Below are 18,967 nucleotides of genomic sequence, written 5' to 3'. Positions count from 1 at the left end.
GAGATTGTACCAGGAGACTTTGACCCGGGAGGTGCAAACCACTGACCAAAACAACACCGTGCTGCAGAGCACAATTCTGTAAAATAATAAAATAAAATTTTACTATTAAATATATAGCATGTTTAGCTGAACATGTGTGTTTAGTGAATACTAGACATATACAATCTGGCCTGAGGTATCAAGGTGTTTGTGGTAATTTTTATATGCACATGATTTTGTCTGCTACTAAAAAAAAGTTTTTTTTTCCCCCATCATGTGGTAGATGACCCGTGCTTCAACAAAAATGACTAAGAGAAAAACAGAATATAATGTATACAATAAAGATGTAAAATGTAAGATGAATATGTGCAAATATAGGAAATGAGGATGAATATTTAGTGGACAAAATAGCGCAAATTGAGTTGTACATCTCAGTAACAGCAGTTACTGTAAAAGTGACAACAGTGCAAAAAGTGAGTGGTACAAGACTAAGGTAATGCGAGTCAATGCAGAATAGCGTACATGATAAGTAGATAAATTTGACAGTGAACGATGAGTCTCTTACGAAAGAGAGCTAAATGCATAATCAAGGATGAGCAGTGGGTGAGGGACCATCACGACCAAAAATCCCAATCATGTCCCCAGATGTGTAAGTCTCTGGGAGTCTGTCAGTAGAGAAGCTCTGTGATAGAAGTCTGTCACTGCATATGCTCTTCTGCTTGTTTAAAGTCCTCGTTAGCAGTACCTGCTCCATTGTACCGAGCTTAAAGCCATTCGCAGACCCAGCTCTCATAACTACCTTGTTCGATTGTGTGGCATATTTTCTTTTGAGGGTCCCTCCCTCCCAAGCAGGTGCTTGATTATCCTACTAAAATCCAAAACCATTTTTTAAAATTTATATATCATTGTTGAAGGTTTTTTTTAATCGGGATAAAAAAAGTATTGTACACCTTTGACACAAATATACAATGTAAAGCATGAACAAACCAAACACACAGGTTTGATGTTTTGGTTCCACATTATACTTTTGCAAGTCTGCGTCTCCAAATCGCGATGGGAATCCTGGTGACGCAGCGGGGCCAGCTGACCTCGTTTAAAAGCAGTCCTGGGAAGACGTTGACCGAACGGATGACTTTTTGTCTTAGACCTATTTTGGTTTATTCATCATCAGGACAGCCTTACAGGACAGCTACTGTATTTTCTAACATTGTGCTCCCGGACTGATTCATTAAAACCAAGGCCGGCTCATTTCTTCTGCACCACCACATGCAAACACATACAATTTATTAAACTTTGGACATTATATACATTCACTTTTTTCACACTGAAAATATTGTATGTAATTGTAAATATTGGAATCTGGTGCAATACAGTGTCTATTTTAGTACAATACACGTGAGCTACTTCTGCAATTAGTTTACATCTATGAATGTTTGTTAATCTGCTGTCCTTTTATATCTGCAGAAATTCTTAACTCAAAAGTCAGGGACTTACTTTACATGTTTAAATACTGCCTGTCGTGCTTCACCTGTCATGCAGATCTGACAACCCATTGTTTCTTACCTCTATGATAAAAGGTTTTGTGACAGTGACAATTTCATACATGCCACAGAAGCAACTGTCAGGTCCAAGAAAAAACTGAATACAGTTTAATTACAAACGTTATACAAGAACGGAGTAGCGGTGTTAAACCTGCAAATTTAAGCTTTCGCACTTATTGCAGTACATCACAGGGGTGATGTGTGTGTGATGAGCTACAGCCGTGGTAAATGGAATGTTGTGGCCGTAGAAAATTTATGTCAGACCTATTGCGAGTGGGTTTTGTAAGAGAGAGAGTTGGTACAGGTGTAATACTGTGCAAAAACAGGATACCTTCTTTTAGTAAAAAAACTTCTCATTGTACATTTACATTTACTATATTTGCCTATAAAGTCTGCATTGACTGCATTGTGTTTCTATTTCTTTTTGCAAACAACAACTTCTCACCTCTATATTACTTTGCTCTGCTGGGTTCTGGCTGTTTCCTTTGCCTGTCTTTTGATTCCGTGATTACAGATTCGATGTAATAAACTTGTCAGCTTGTGTTTTTATCCCTCTTGACTGTACTGACAGTGATTCTTGGATATGTCCCAACAGACCTACTCAGCACCTGCTACAATATTGCTGCCTTACAAAAAACCCTTTCTGCATACCAATACAGCTCTCTGAAAATCCAGGTGTTTCAAAACAAGAAAGACAGAAAATGATCACACAGTAATGCCCGTATTATGAAGTATCTAACACCTTGATTCTGACAAGACTATGTGCGAGTGCAACATAGAGAACCTGGATTGTGTTAAAGCTTTCTTTTTATTCATGTGAAGTACCTCTTGCCATCATTACTTATTTAAAGACAGTATGCTTATTTTGGTGAAGTATATCTACAGTACCATCAATCGTAAGCCACTGATGCTGGCATATTGATTTCTCTCTAAACAGAGTATAAAGATTTTTGGATTGGTAATACTCCTGGATGAGTTTGAGTCATGTTCACTTAGCTTTCATAGAATTCTATTGTTGAGGCATGGTGGTGTACTGGTCAGCACTGTTGCCCAACACCTTCATGATTGGGGTTCAAATCCTTTCTCAATGTACCTTTGCACGTGTGATGTTTTCTCATTCTCCCCATGCTGTCTTCCTTCCACAGTTCAAAGACATAAAGGCATTTCCAAATTGCCCATACTGTATGATGTGGGTATATATGTGCCCTGTGATAAGTTGGCACACCATCTGGGGTGTACTCTGCAGTGTTCCATGGATTATATACCGTGCTTAAGACCACCTGTTTAATATTGCCATTGCTCTCCACACAGCCTTGAACCACCTGGAACACAGCGGGAGCTGTGTGAGAATGCACATCATTGATTACAGTTTAGCCCCATCATCCCAGACATACTAATCAGAAAACTGCTGGACCTCTGCCTCTCCGCCCACATTTGTTGCTGGATAAGGGACTTTCTGACTAACAGGGCCCAATTCATCAGTCTTGACCCCCACTTCTCCACTCTCAGCACTGGATCCCCACAGGGCTGCGTGCTAAGCCCCCTCTTGTACTCACTCCACACCTATAACTGATATCAGCAGAAGGCTACAAAGCTAAGGTCCTCAGGTTTGCCTTGTGGTACAAGAGCAATTATTTCACCAAAAAGACCAAAGAACTCATTATAGACTGCAGCAAGGGTAAAGACGATCACTTTCCAATATACCTTAAAAAGTGGAAAGAGTTCACTGTTTTAAATTCCTAGGGACTTACATCTCTGCCAATCTCACCTGGACGGCCAGCACCACAGCTGCTGCAAGGAAGGGCCTAGCAGCAGCCAACCCGAGGCTGTTTAAAAGGAGCGGTTTAAGTGGGAAACTGCTGGCCACCTTTTACCGCTCAATTATTAAAGGCATGGTGGCGAATTGCGTGACTGTGTGGTCTGCCGGCTGCTCTGAAGACAAAAAGAAGCTCCAAAGAGTAATTTACACAGCGCAAAATCATTGGCTGTTCTTTGGAACAGGTTGCAAATACCAGGCTTCTTTTTAGAACCCTTAAAATCTCCACCGACTTGCTTTGTCGTATGTCTGCTAGAACAGCCATCCAAATTTCAAATGCATTCTTATAAATGCATTCTTATCTATTCTATTCTAGTCCCCACCCTTTTGACACCAAAACTGCGATCCATTGTGTGGTCTGACTGCTTTTATCAGAAGCATCATTTTCTATCAGCATAAACTATTTCCGCAAATTCTTATGTACATCAAGGGGCCTAGGCCATCCTTGACCATTGTTTGAGTAGCATTGACCCAGTCATCTAGCCAACAGAATTTGGCCCATGTCACAAAAGCTACACTTACTGTACCAGACCTTATTATAGTGGCCTCTGAAAGGGGGTGGCATATACTGTATTAGACAGCAAGTGAACATTTTGAAAGCTACAGTAGTTACTGAAAGCTACTGTAAGATATATCACAAAGATTTGGAGCGGATAACGGCTATAGATGAGGAATGTGTGTGCTCCGTGTCGACTTCGTTTTCCATGTAAATATTATGGCCCTTTTCCCTTTTGCTGAGCTGAAATCTGGCAACCCAATTTAATGACGTAAGCCTTTCTATATTCATCTCATGCATGAAAAACAAAGTTGAATCAAGGTACTTTTAAAACCACTTACCCAAGGGGGCAAAGGGGTTGGCATACGCTCTCTTACATCTGTCATAGCGACACTAACTACTTTGGCTCCCGTGAGCTCACGCAAGTGGAAGGAGCCAATAACAGTTTCCACTGAGTGTGTCATGCCATTGTGTGTGCAGCAGCAGAGAGGATGCAGAAAAGCAGCAGAAAAGATCTGGTCGGCTCAGAAAAGATGGTCTTGTTTGGTAGTTATGGCTTTGATGGGAGAGTGCCCTAACAAAGAGGCATGTGGAGGAGAAAATCTGAGGAAATAAGTTATGGGGTGTTAAGAGGTGGGATATATTAGGCAGGAAGGTGAACAGTCAGTTTAAATATTGCTGGTTAAAGTAGAAAAATTAGGCAGTTATGAGGATCTGAGAAATTTTTGACAAGGCCCAGGTTGTGATGACTAGACAAATGGGTTAGAGTATCTTCACCAATGGCAGGTCTTGAGGTGTGTTTCTGGTATGCAATGGTAAGTACCAACCAAAAGTGATTTAATAAAGAACAACTAGTGAACTGTCAGACACAAGGACATGTTATTTAATAAAGAAAGTACCTACTGTATAAAGTGCATGTGAACATTCAATTCAATTCAATTTTATTTATATAGCGCTTTTAACAATGGTCATTGTCTCAAAGCAGCTTCACAAAAAATTTAAGAATTTTTTTAATTAAAAGAAAAGAAAAGAAAATATTTGGAAGTGTGTATGTGTGAGAAAAATGTGTCTAAATAATAATGAAATGAATGAATGATGAAGGAAATGTCTCTGATGAGCAAGCCAAGGGTGACGGCGACAGTGGCAAGGAAAAACTCCCTGAGATGGCAATAGAAAGAAACCTTGAGAGGAACCAGACTCAACAGGGAACATCAGAACTGGAATATGGTCTGATGAATAAAAATTTATTTTATATAATGATCGTGTGTCTTTTGCTTATATATTGTATAAAAAGAATTGGATAAACCCTCTGTGGCATTACTCATAGGTTATCTCAAGCTCAAACACGGGCACTCATTTTGTCGCCATCTAGGCTCGGAGTTGTTGCCACCAAAACTTTGGTTTCTGTAAATGGGCAAACAGGCAGAATGAACGGAGCCTGGCTGTTGTTTGGAGGCTGCCTAACTCAGTTACCACCCACAAGTTTTAACTTGGTTAAAATGTTATGGTGACTAACATTAATTAATATGCTAATGCATTTGATTAAACTCCATTACTTTTTTCCTACTGTACATATCATCCCGTGTCATCTCCTACATTTCTTGTGGTAAATAAAACTGCAACGATTACAGTTAGCTGTTGATGTAGCCAGCTAGTGCTTTGACGCCTACATACAGCTGTCACTCAAAATTGCCATGGTCATAATTGTGCAAATTGTTTGTTTTAAGATAATTTTAACTGATGACTTACCTAAAGATTTCACCCTCGTAACATTGTTCTGAATGGAAAATCTGGCTATTGGGACCAAAACCAATTTTTGTACCTGGCTGTTGTAAAGCTGGCCATTTTTATATGTTTTGTTACTTCCATGTTGGCTACTTCCATGTTGGCTTCATTTTCAGAACCAGAGGTTCTCTCTTGGTTTTGCTTACTTGGGGATGGCACCAGTATGTACTGTGCAAAAAAGGCAAGCCATCCATGGGAAGGTGATGCACTGGGCAATGTTATGCTGGGAAACTTTGGGTCCAGGAATTGATGTGGGTGACCATTGGTGCACACCAAGCACATGCCCAAGCATACTCTGTATTGCCAGTGGCTTTTTTCATTTTTATTTTTTTCTTCTTTAATTCAGGTTTGCATAAATCACTATCAATTTTGTTTGTTGACTTACTGCAGCATTGTACAAAATGTTGACCTGATGTGTGCAAAAATCTTTAATAATAATAATAATAATAATATAGGGTTGAGGTATGCAACCGAAGGACATGTAATGTTTGCCACTTCATCTGACTGCTGAGGGCAACCGAGGGACCATTACTGTTGAGCGTTTTGGCAAAGATTACATCTATAAATCATATCCTGTTGAACCTTTGCCTGCTTTATTTTATTTTCACATTTATCTTATCATCTCTGAAAGAAAGATTCACCAGACGCTGTTATCCAATATTGCTTTTGACTCTGTGTCTGAGCTGTCGGATTTTCTGAACATGAAAGTAAGGGTGTGAAAGCTGCACCGTGGATGTACCGTCACGCCCAAATCTCATAACACATTTCTCCTGAGATGTCCTGCCACTGTTTCCTGTCCTCCCAATTAATCTTTTTTACGCTTAACTCCCAAAACATTTGTTAAAGACCACCTGACACGGCTGCTCTGTACAGGGAGTGCTTTTGAAGGAACATATAGAATAATAGAAGGTCACAAAGTAAATAGGTTCAGTTTGTCACGAAACATCACATTGCCGACAGCTGCCTTGGTGTAACCATAATAGCTATATGTGCTGCTCGTCTTAGATCTCTTCCTCTGTAATGTTAGCTACACATTATGTTTTATTGCAGCACTGCTATTTCCTTATCTTTTGTTATAAATATCTCACTCATATTGACTTCCTTTAGCTTCTGTAAATTAGGTTTAGATGCTACATTGGGGTTTCAAATATAACACTGTAATCTTATAACACCTGGAGGCATCTTCATGCTCAAGACTGATTACAATAAATCATATTGTGGGTATTACAAAAAGATGCTTACTTTGACTTACAGTTTAAGGTATAAAAAAAAGAAATACAATACAATATGGAGTGCAGTATGATACAGGTCACTGCAAATCTGGATTAACGCTATTGATCTAAAGTTGAATTGTTTGTAATGACAGTACTTTCTGAAGTATTTTATTCTATACAACCGTATACATTTTGCCAGGAATGGCAACATATTACCACGTTAAAATATTACATACATTTGAACCATTTAGAGATATTTTTAACATTGTTACAAGTTCCTTTTATCACTTACAGTATGTGTTAGCTATAAATATTCAAACCCTTACCAGACTTTTAATCACATTTTAAATGTAATGCTAGCAACAACGCACTGACACTGGAGACTCCTTATTTAACTTGTCGCCTATCAATAGGGTCAATAAGTATTTAATCACCCTGTGATTTTGCAAGTTCTCTAACTTAGAAATCATGAAGGTGTCTGCAATTTTCAGCATACAGTAGGTGCATTTCTGGGGAAAATTCTTTTTCTGGGGAAGATTTTTTTAACAATTTATTTGTGAATTACTGTGTCAAACAAGTATTTGATCACTTGCTTATCAGCCAGATTTCTGACCCTTAAAGACCAGTTATTTTGCTTTTAAATAGTCCATATGCTTCTTACGGAGCCACTCCTTGGTTTTCCTGGCTGTGTGCTTTGGATCATTGTCATGTTGGAAGACCCAGCCACGACCCATCTTTAATACTTTGACTGAGGGAAGGAGGTCACGATACATAGCCTCGTTCATCCTCTCCTTAATACAGTGCAGTGGTCCTGTCCCCTGTGCAGAAAAACACTCCCAGAGCATGATGCTTCCAGCCCCATGCTTCACTGTAGGTATGGTATTATTGGGATGATACTCATCATTTTTCTTCCTTCAAACACGGCGAATGGAGTTAAGACCAAAAAGTTCTACTTTGGTCTCATCTGACCACAGGACTTTCTCCCATAACTCCTTTGGATTATCCAGATGGTCCCTGGCAAACTTCAGACGGGCCTGGACATGGGCGGACATAAGCAGGGGACCCTTCCGTGCGATGCAAGATTTTAAACCATGACGTCTTAGTGTATTACTGATAGTAGCCTTGGAAACGATGGTCCCAGCTCTCTTTACAGCATTGACCAGCTCCTCTTGTGTAGTTCTGGGCTAATTCTTCACCATTCTTAGCATCATTGATACCCCATGTATCTACTTAGACTTTAGCTGATTGTGGGGTGCACAGGTGTCTTTATGACAGCTAACGACCTCAAACAGGTGCTACTAATTTTGAATCATGAGCAGAGTGTAGCTGGACTATTTAAAAGCAAAATAACAGGTCTTTGAGGGTCAGAAATCTGGCTGATAATCAGGTGATCAATTAATTATTTGACACAGTAATTCACAAATAAATTGTTAAAAAAGCATACAATGTGATTCCGTGATTTTTCTTTTTAGATTCTGTCTCTCACAGTGGAAATGCACCTATGCTTAAAATTGTAGACCTCTTCATGATTCAAGTAAGAGAACTTGCTAAATCACAGGGTGATAAAATACTTATTGACCTCACTGTATATATACACCCTCGATAGGGTGCCGCCTTATTTCAGGGCACAAGCACATAGACACTCACACCACCAGTCACATACTATGGCCAGTCAACCGACTGTACTTGTGGACTATGAGAGGAAACCTACCAAGCACCAGGCTATTAAAAAATGCCAATCAACTTACACCACATATTTTTGGACTGTAGTAGGTAACCCGAGTCCCTAGAGGAAACCCACCAATCATAGGGAAATTTGAAAAAGCCTATCAACCTTTTGGACTGTGGGATTAAAAGCAGAGTACTGCTTTTAAGTACTGAGGGAACCTACCAACTATAGAGCAAAATGGAAATTTATCTAAACTGCATGTCTTTGGACTGTGGGAGGAAACTGGAGAACCCGGTCGAAACCTACCAAGTATGGTGGGCAGCTTGGAATTCCCGGGTAACCTTTACTGCAGGCTTGGAAATCTTCGGACCGTGGTAGAAAACCGGACTAAGTGAAGGAAACCTAACTGGTAGGACAAACTTCACACACATACCTCAAGACGAGGATCGAACCCCCAACCCTGAAGATGAAAGCACTAAGCCACCATGCAGCTCCTATTTGAACAACTAACATTTTTCTTCATTAAATAACACTCTTTAAATTCGTTTTTTAGAGTCTTGGATTATGTAAAGTTTTTACCATACAAATCCACATAGCACCATCTCTGGAGCAGAACATCCTTATGAATAAGCCATGCAGAATCCAGCTCTTAACAATAAAACCCCACTTTGAAATACTACACACTGTCCTAGGAAATGGATTCAACAAGGCTTTAAACAGTAGACTTCCCTCCTTGTGTGTGTGTGGAGGAAATACAGGAAGTCAAGCATGCACTTGTTTTAATGTAATCTTAAAGTGAAAGCAGTTATTAATTTAGGTGGGAATGCAAAAATTAATTATTTTGTGTTTGAGATTGAGAAACCCAAAACAATCTATTTTTAATACGTCAGTGTTTCCAAGGGTCACATGTTTGCACGATTAAAGTTCATCTGGATAAACTCAAAGCAAAATGAACAGTTCAAGTGAATTGCATTTCTCCAGGCAAATGTTGTTTTCAAAAGTTCTGGCACCTTTTCTGTACTTTATGCTGTTACTAACCTGCAAATTGTGTTGTTGTTTGGAAACCCACTGTGAATAAGTAATTTTGTTCCTTAAAAAACACAGTGATGAATATAAATAGCTTTTTCTCCCCTCCAGAATTCATCAACGACAAACTTCACTGGGGTGTTCCTACATCGCCACACATATTCTTTGCAGTTGTTACTCCTTCAACCTAATATTATATCCAATTTGTATTAGTTTAGGCTGATTATATTGAAGACTAATTAAATCCAGATGTTTCTTTATTATAGCAAGTTTACTTATCTATAGTCTTGAGCTTTTACTAGAGAGTCTGGTACAAAAAATGTATCTAAGACAGTATCTTTACATAGAAAGATATCATGTGAAGATATCATTTGACTGACGCTGGAACTGAGCAGCCACAAAATTTATGTTTTCCTACTTTAAAGAAAACTGCTATATAACCTCATTTTTAAATTTTTTTAAACTCCTACGTTTCAAAATGTCCAAAAAATACACATAGCGACTCATAGCCACTGGATTTCATAGCAAAAGCAGACGCTTTGTGATGAACCAATCGCATCACTTCTTTCTGTCACATGATCAGTGCAGCAAAAATACTTTCTGAATGGTTTAAATGTGTTCAGAGGGTTTTTGGAGAATGCTGATTGTCGTTGCAATCACTCCAGTAGTGACAGGTATGCCTTGCTTATTGTCCACAATGTGAAATAGCACATGTTTAAACAACATTGTATATACTTTAGTAATGGGCCGATCCACGATTTTCCAGTTCCGATCCGATTCCGATACACGACTGTCGATACCAATACAGATTCCGATATAATACATCTTTTTACTTCAATATTAGCATTATTTTTGTTGAAATTGTGCTGTTTGTAATGTTACATCACAGAATAAATAAACTATTAAGCACTTGTTAGAAGAGCAAAAAATATACACAACTACTTTGAATTTAAAGGCATTCCAAAGGAATTTATGTCACACTTCACAAAAAGGTAGCAGCAAACACAACAATCTTGGTTGAAATAAGTTCAAGTATTATGTCCATTTTAGCAGCAACAACTGTGTAAAAAATAAAAGTGCAAAACTAATACATTTTAAATAAATATCTTAACTATCAAAAAAGTTAAAAACAATAAGCCCAGACACATCTATTTGACAGGTCAAGCAACAGACCAACAACAGCACCAACTGAATAAGGCTTTAAAATAAACTGCAAAGAAATAAACATCTTCAGAGTAAAAAAAAAAAAGTCAGTTAAAAAAACCGACGAGTGTCTGCTGCCTGGTGTCTTTTTCCCTGTTTGCTAGCATAAACTCCTGGTACTCTTTCCCGTGAAATCTCTGCAGGTGCTCGATTAAATTAGTTGTATTGTTCGAAGCAACCGTACTCCCCCCCCCTCGGCACGCTGGCTTTACACACATTGTAAGTATCCGTCTTGCCTTTCGGCGTTTCCAAACTAAAGTATCTCCAAACGAGCGACATTTTGTTCACAACAACGGCTAACGTTATTCGCTTGCTCAGATCGAAGTTGCCGCAGGTTCATGGTATGGAATAAGGAGCGGTGCATTGCGTCGAGTTTAAGGTCCAGTGCAAGCTGCGAACTGGAATATATAGATCGGGCCTGTCCGACCGATATCCGTTGACGGACTTACGGCTATATCGGACCCGATACCGATATCATATCGGCTCGAGCCCATCTCTAATATACTTAACAAAACTATGTACAGTACAGTAGAGTACTGTAGTGTAAGCATTTCACTACATATCGTACTGTGTATGACTGTGTACGTAACTAATAAAATTTGAATTTAGGCATTGTGCTGAAGCAGAGTAATAATGTTATAAAAAATTGGAAAAATGCATGAGTGATTTTGTGTGTGGGAAGCTGTTGCATTTGTTTTGTCTGATTCCGTCCACTATTACTGTAATGTCATAAATCATAGCAGACGAATGACGTTGCAAAAATGTGGTACTCACAAAATGTGCAAATTATTCTTATTCTTATTAGGTAACAGAAATAACCTAAAACAACCATAAACATGACTGATTTATGAATCTGAGCTATTTGTTATGTGTGTATAACTGGTTAAAATAAAAAAAATCTGCAGAGGTTGTGCTGAAAAAAGGATACTGTAGGTCTAGATATGACTCTATATCGCACAATCTTGAGCCTATATATATTCATTAAAACATGGGAATGTGTTTTAAGGGCTTCCTACTCTGACAAACAGTCCAAAATTTATACACAAAGGAGTGTTTAGTCTTTTTGTTTTTTTACACTTTATTCATGTATGGATAGGAATAATATTTCGTTATACATTATATAAGCACTAAGCAGTAATTTGTTTTGTTTTGTCTTTAGATATGAGATTCGTGACACTCACCTGGTGGAGGAAAGCGTTCTGGAGACCCTGAAGGTCAAGGCTGACTTCCTGACCTTTAAACCGCGACCCTTCAACATGCGCGAGTTCTATGATCGAACGGGCCACGACATCAAGGACATGCTGCTCTCCTGCTACTACCGTGGAGACAAGTGCAGCGCTGAGGACTTTAAAGTGGTAAGTCGACATGTCTTGTAGTACCTCGTGCTCTCGCTCGGTCTCTGCTTGGATGCGTAGGAGATATCTGTGGAGATTATTTTACCTACAAGAGTCTTATTGATCAGTTGTCCCCGTAATGCAATAAGGAGGATGCACTTAGAGGTCTGCGGGTTGGGGCCAGGCATGTGCTGAGATTATTGGTTCAACTTTCATCATGATTTATGCTATTTTTTTTTATTGTGTATCCTATCACTGCATCTGGAGTGAATTCTTGGCTGGTGAATATGCTTCTAAAATAATAGGGATCATTTATTTATCATTGTGAAGTGATGAATTGTTGTAGATAAATCTATGTCTAGCAGAGTGGATAGAAGCTCTGTCTATAAACTTTGTTCAGGCGAAAATTGGAATTCAACTTTCTTTTACTTTTCACATCTGTCGTGCAAGACAACTACAAGCGGACTTGTTTAATTTGCGTATATGATGATTTAAAACTTCAGTACAACATACAAACTTTATTTGGATTCTGAGGTATGCACTTGGGAGATGGGGGAATAGGTGACATTAAATAAGTTTAAAGAAGAAGATGGGTAATTAAAGTCAGTGTTTAAGCTTTACTGTGTTTAAAAAGTTTTATTTGATTTATAAGTCTTTAAAGCTCGTGTTTTTTGTTTTTTTTTAACTCTTAAATCTAAATCTTTATTATATGATGTCACAACTGGTGTGGAATATACTACTATGCATGTATCTGGGCAATAAGAATATATAAGCATTGCATAATTATTACAATGCGTACACAACCTAAAAAAGTTCTGTACGCTGGTTCAGTAAAAAGAGTGATAATTTAAAGCACGAGTGCCTAAAAGTTCATTACAGCAAGAGCTGCAAAAACAACAATGGAAAAAAGGTAAAAACGGTGCTAAAAGACAGGTCATGCACAGTGTTAATAAGCACTAGCTAATAGTGAAGTGTACAGTATAAAAATTAGTAATAGTGTGGTCTCCTTATTTATAATTAATCAATATCACATAAGAGGGAGTGCTGTTGTGCTAAATATCAGTATGGAACAACTGGCGGATCTACAGTACCCACTGAGACGTAGTTCAAGTAACAAGGGTGAAAGTAGTGTTACTGTAAATAATTTTTAACAAAAAAGGTGTGGAAAATAAACCATGGAGGTGATGGAGAGTTCTGGAAATATCATCGTTTTTTTAATTTTTCCCAATATTTATTTAAATATTATTACAATATTTCCACTTATTCCATTAGGAATATCAGCTACATTAGCTTCCCGGTTTCTTGGATGAAATCCCAAATAGTGTAATAGTGTAGTTCTTAACTTTTAGCCCGGGAGGACCACAGTTTATTTTAGTGTTTTCGATGCTCTACCAAACTCAATTCAATTAAAAAAAGATTTGCTGATTAGTTAAATCAGGTGTGCTGGAAGCTGAGAAAACTCTAAAATGTGCGGGGCAAGGACAGCTAAAGAAATCAAAACTGTATAATGTATTTGTAAGGTCCTTTTGTTTCGTTTAGAATTTTTTTCCCGTTTTCTCCCTAAATTAGTCGTGTCCAATTCCTCCTCGTCACTAGGGGGCTCCCACATATGTATACTACCGCTCAGTCGGAAGAGCCGAAGACAATCACGTGTTTCCTCTGAACCACGTGACGCCAGCCGACCGCATCTTTTCGAACTGCTCGCTCACGTACCGTTGGTTTCGTAGTAACACACTCGGAGGACAGCGCTATCCGCGTCTTCCGCTTGCGTGAGCCTTTGTGACGCCCCTTTGTTGTACTTTTAATGTATAGGTGATATTGGAGAATGTAATACACATGCCTTCATGCACGGGAAAGCATTTATTAGCTCCGAAAGGTAATTTATGGCAGAACGCAGCTTCGTGCACAGCTTAAATCATACTAAATGGATGCTGTACTCATATTTCCATTTGAAGGATACAAAATAATAATAATAAGCAGACAAAAGATGTTCCCTTGAGGCTACCTTAAAGTGCGCTTGAATGCTTTTTAGATCCTATAAGGTTTTGTTTAAAAACAAAAAAAAACCTCCATTCACTTGATAATATGGTTAAATAAATTCCTTCTACGGTCTAGATTTTATGTTTGTGATTATTTTTATTGGCATTGAGCGCGCTGTTAATTTCGCACAGTAAACTTTCACTCCCACTTCTTTCCTTTCGCGATGGAAAGGTCACACTATTATAGAAATACCACACCACACTCCTTTCTCAATCACACACCTTTTGTTGTTACTATCTCTCTCTCTCTCTCTCTCTCTGCCCTTTTATTATCCTCGTGTGGGCATCAAGCGCACCGTTTCGTGCACCTCCCCATCCCCTATTGATATGTGCTGCACGAGAATGTGTGGGAATTGCACGTGTGGTGTGTGTTATGCTGATGTTTCTGCAGGTTTGTGCTGATGGCAGACGGGGCACTAACAGCTCAGCAGAGATCACTTATAACGTGTATAAAGCCCCTCTGCGCTTCACATAAAAACACAGAAGCTGCACTGATGTTTTCTTGACACTTGAGTGCACACACACACACACGCAAGCATGCTTACACACACAGCTTTTCTGCTGCGTTTCTGTAAACATGTACAATGCTGAATATTACAGAATGTCATTTCATATATGTTGCTGAATTTGTCAGTAAGTCAAACACAACAATACTGCAGATATCTGTAGGTGAGGTGTATTAAGCATGATATCATATTTTTGCGTTATTTCAAAATAGTTGAAATGACTTTTGTAATGTCGATCCCGGGTCAAGTTGGCTGAATATTAAACAGAAACTGTTTGTATAATCATTTTTAATATGTTGGAGACGCTATTCAAAAGTGACCAGCCGATACGGTTACAGGATACTGTATTGCTAGTATTACAATTTTATTAATATCCTAATTAGATATTACATTTTTTTTTAGAGTTTGTTACAATTTTAAACACACTTAGCAAATAGTTTGCTCCTACAGTACCACACAGGATGCTGTACTGCCTGCCAGTGTGTGAATAATTTAAAACACCCCATCTGTAGGATTATATAGGAATTACAACATTTTACTCCCTCAAAAGCAAACATATATATATTTTAAAAAATATTTTAAAAAGTGTCACGATACATGATCTGCCACACAATATAATTGCAATAAATCAATTCTTTAATTTTTTATTCCCTTATTTCTATTAATTATTATTAAGTAAAGTAAAGCTAAATGTGGAATGTCACAAGGCACAATAGTTGCTTATTATTTTTGCAGCTTCCTTTATCATTCATGTTTCAGCGTTATAACATTCATTATTCATCACTAGACATAAAAACCGGGACTTGTGTCGACCTTTCTCTCGAATGAAATCGTGAAACTGATTGACATTTACAGAAGATACAGTAAAACATTTGATCTGTGCCAACGTTTTAAAGAAGACCATAAATCCATGAATGACGATCCCGGTCGAAGTGGCTCAGAGCCCATAAACCGTCGGGGTCGGTCCTGTGAACACTGTACACACAGTCATTCACAAACACCACTTGCACATTACAGGAACCTGGCAGGGAGTTATTGCCATATTCCCCGTACAGTCCTGACCTCGCTTCAAGCCATTTCCGCATTTTTGGGCCATTGAAGGAGTTTGAATGGCCCATGAAGCAGGCAGTCTGAAAACTTAGCACTAGTGAAACGCTGCGATAAGTCTGTTAGTGTAGCAGATTATTATATAGAGAAATAAAGGGAGTTTTTTCAATCCACCGCAGGACACACATGCATACACTCCCATGCTTATTTAAACACTAGCCTAATCTGCATGTCTTAGGAACCCACCAAGCACGGCGAGAACATGCAAACTCCATGTACACAGACCCCAAGGCGGGAAATGAACCAGGACCCTGATGGTGCAAGCCACTCGCCACTCTAGATAAAAAAGACTCTAAGTCTAAAGTATATTATACAGTGTGCCTTAAAATTTGGAACAAGTTAGGAATAGAGTATGATGAGCATAATTTTCAAAAATATGATATAGCATCTGAGGAAATACAAATGTAAGTATATGTAGTTTTACTCCACCATGTACACCATGTATTTATTTAGTTACTAAATATAGTTCCGTACTGTTCGCTGTAAGACGTTTGATTCACTGTATGTCGGATCTGAGTGACTACAGTCCTACTTTAGCTAAAGTTTTGCAGTGGGATTTTCGCATTTAATTCAGTTTATTCGTAAATAAAGGCAGCACTTCACGAAGGGATTGGTAGCTAAATATTAAAATATTGCTTCAGAGATGGAGAATATGTACAGGTTTGCAAAGTCAGATGAACAGGTTTATTTAAAGTATAATTCTACTCTAAGCGATAATTTACTGGTCTGAATTACAAACGTGTTTGAAACCATATGCAGAGAGAAATTGTACTCAAAACATACAGAATCATTACATCAAAATACCAAGTATGTGACAAACTGTGACTCCTGCATACCGCATAAGACTCCTAAATGTAGTGAAAGTGCATTTATATACTGTATTCCTCATTGCCAGCCCATCACCAAATGCACACAAAGTATAAAAATATCTGTCGTATGCATAACACACATTAAAGTTAGAAAAGGAAACTGAATTATAAAGGTAGCTTCATTACCTCCACCTTTCAATATACCTCTTAGCAGCACATTCTATCACTCAGTCAGCAAAGTGATATCCCAAGGTATATCTAGTCGAGTCAGTGCCAATGCATGTGTACAGCTGAGTGTGGAGAGCCATGCTGAAGTGCAGGAGGAGCAGCGCAGAGTACCTTCAGCCCTGCGGCAGCACGCCCCCCTGTAGCGAGCACAGTTGCTGCTTGCTTCCAGCTTCTGTTCATGCAGTTTTTGATCAATAGAAGATGGAAAGAACCTTGTTGGCTTTTAACGTTTGACTGTGAGAAACACTGCCAGCGTGTGGGAGCAGTAGGATGGGTGATGGATGCTGGTGAGACCTGGAGATGGATATGTGATTGAGTGTGTGGGTGTGTTATGACAGATTGTATTATAGCCTAAAATCTGTGATCCACATGCATAGTACCTCTCTCTTACACAAACAGGTAAAAAAAAAAGCAAAGTTTTGACAAGTCAACTCTTAATTAATTTCTTTTAAGATTTTTTGGAATCAGATAAAATTGCAACACATCTGCTTTAGCAATGCTTTATTAAAGTTTGTTGGTTTCAGTACTGTAGGTCTTATAATTCCTGTCAAGTTTATTTTTGCCAAAACTCTTTATATTTACATGCATAAGTTGATAAATGCTTAATAAATTTCAAGCTATTAATTAGAAATAGCTGAGTTTTTTTTTTTTACAGAATTGACATTAAATCTATGTATGTTAAAAAATAAATAAAACAAAATAAAACTGTTTTGCAGTTGTACAGAGTTATATTTTGATCCACTACTGAGCAGAAAACTTTCTCTGCACACATACCATATTTTTGCACTGTATTTTCACTCGCTTAAAGGCGACGCCCACATTGAAAGCCACATTGGTCAATTTAGATTTTTTTTGGTCGGATCGAATTTGCGTATCATAACGGTTCACATTCATAATTAGAAATTACTTTGATCTGACTCTAACGTGGACCTGTCTTCTCTCTGAACATGCTTGCATTATCTGGGGTAAAACTTGTCATATTTGTGCGATCGCTCATTCATTTCAAACAACGGATGCTATTTTATAGCAACACATATGTTTGGGGCTCTGGAGGACAGCAAGCAGTTAGTTGGTGGTATTTGTTGAGGTCTAGAAGAAGGAAGAAAGCCAGATGTCTCACTTTAGCTGTTTAAGCAGCTGTTGCTAGCACTGCCATGAATTCCCAGCACTGCCGGTGCTGACTGATGATGTCAGGCAAAAAGTCACATGAATTCTGATCTGCCCGTTCTCAATCAAGTCGCATGGCTGTGTTTTGGATACGTATCCAATGTAGGACCAATAAAAAAAAACCCTGAAAAACATAGGGTTGCACATTCAGACAGCCCTAACAAAATCAGACCTGTGTCACATTAGGGTCAAAAATTGAGTCAGAATTGAGTCACTTCAGGTTGGAAAGGTGAACATAGGCAAAAAAATGCTATCCTGCATGCTTTGTTCAGGGCAGGTTGCCAGATCTTATCAACTAAATCAGTACTTATGAACCTATACAGTACTGAAACCCCTCGCACTCCGATAAAAAACAAGGTCAAATGATAATCTGCACTGGAATTCATACTGTAGCACGTACATTGTTGTACCTTTGCGATTTTTTTATTACCAAGATAATTAAAATATTCACTGTGTTTTTATTCACTATTCTTTCATTCAGTATTGTATGAACAGGATATCAGATTATATTTCATCATTGGATGTTGGTTGTTGTTTTTTTGTTTACACATTAGGCAAAAGTTCCTTTCATTTTTGTGAAGCTGCTTTGTGACAATGACCATATTTAAAAGCGCTATATAAGTCAAATTGAATTGAACTGAACTGAATTGAATTAAATGTTCCTTAAGTTCAACAAGTAACAAAAAGGGATTGCAAAAAAAAAAAAAAAAAAACTCAATCCAAAATTTCATGATACAATCTGAACCATGAGTTTTGTGCTCTATTTCATCCCTACTAAATATAATCCAAGTTTCTTTCAAAAGGTGACACAATCTAGTGTTCTCTTCCCCCGCCACATTAATTTTACCTGATCAGAGCAACTGGATGGCACAGAGCTGAGCCTCTATTCACCAGTGCTTAGATGTTTCATTCTGACTGATGCAATTTTTTCTTTGGCAGACAGTTTATTTAACAGAGTTCAGCATCTCTCAAAGATCAAACCATGACAAATCTCTTGAGAACATTTGATTCAGCTTTTTTTCCAAGACAAAACCACTATATATTTTTT

At 38.2% G+C, this 18,967-nt stretch overlaps 1 protein-coding gene across 1 annotated transcript in view; it reads left to right on the top strand.

The window, feature by feature from the left end:
- Positions 1 to 18,967, top strand: part of asic1b (acid-sensing (proton-gated) ion channel 1b) — a 353,138-nt gene that overhangs the window by 30,314 nt on the left and 303,857 nt on the right. Inside the window, exon 2 of the mRNA XM_053483969.1 lies at positions 11,889 to 12,084. Within this exon, the coding sequence (XP_053339944.1) occupies positions 11,889 to 12,084 (196 nt within the window). The remainder of the gene's footprint in view (positions 1 to 11,888; positions 12,085 to 18,967) is intronic.

The sequence above is a fragment of the Clarias gariepinus genome, chromosome 23 (assembly GCF_024256425.1).
Source record: "Clarias gariepinus isolate MV-2021 ecotype Netherlands chromosome 23, CGAR_prim_01v2, whole genome shotgun sequence".
Lineage (NCBI taxonomy): Eukaryota > Metazoa > Chordata > Actinopteri > Siluriformes > Clariidae > Clarias > Clarias gariepinus.
This window is presented reverse-complemented; position numbering and strand designations above follow the sequence as displayed.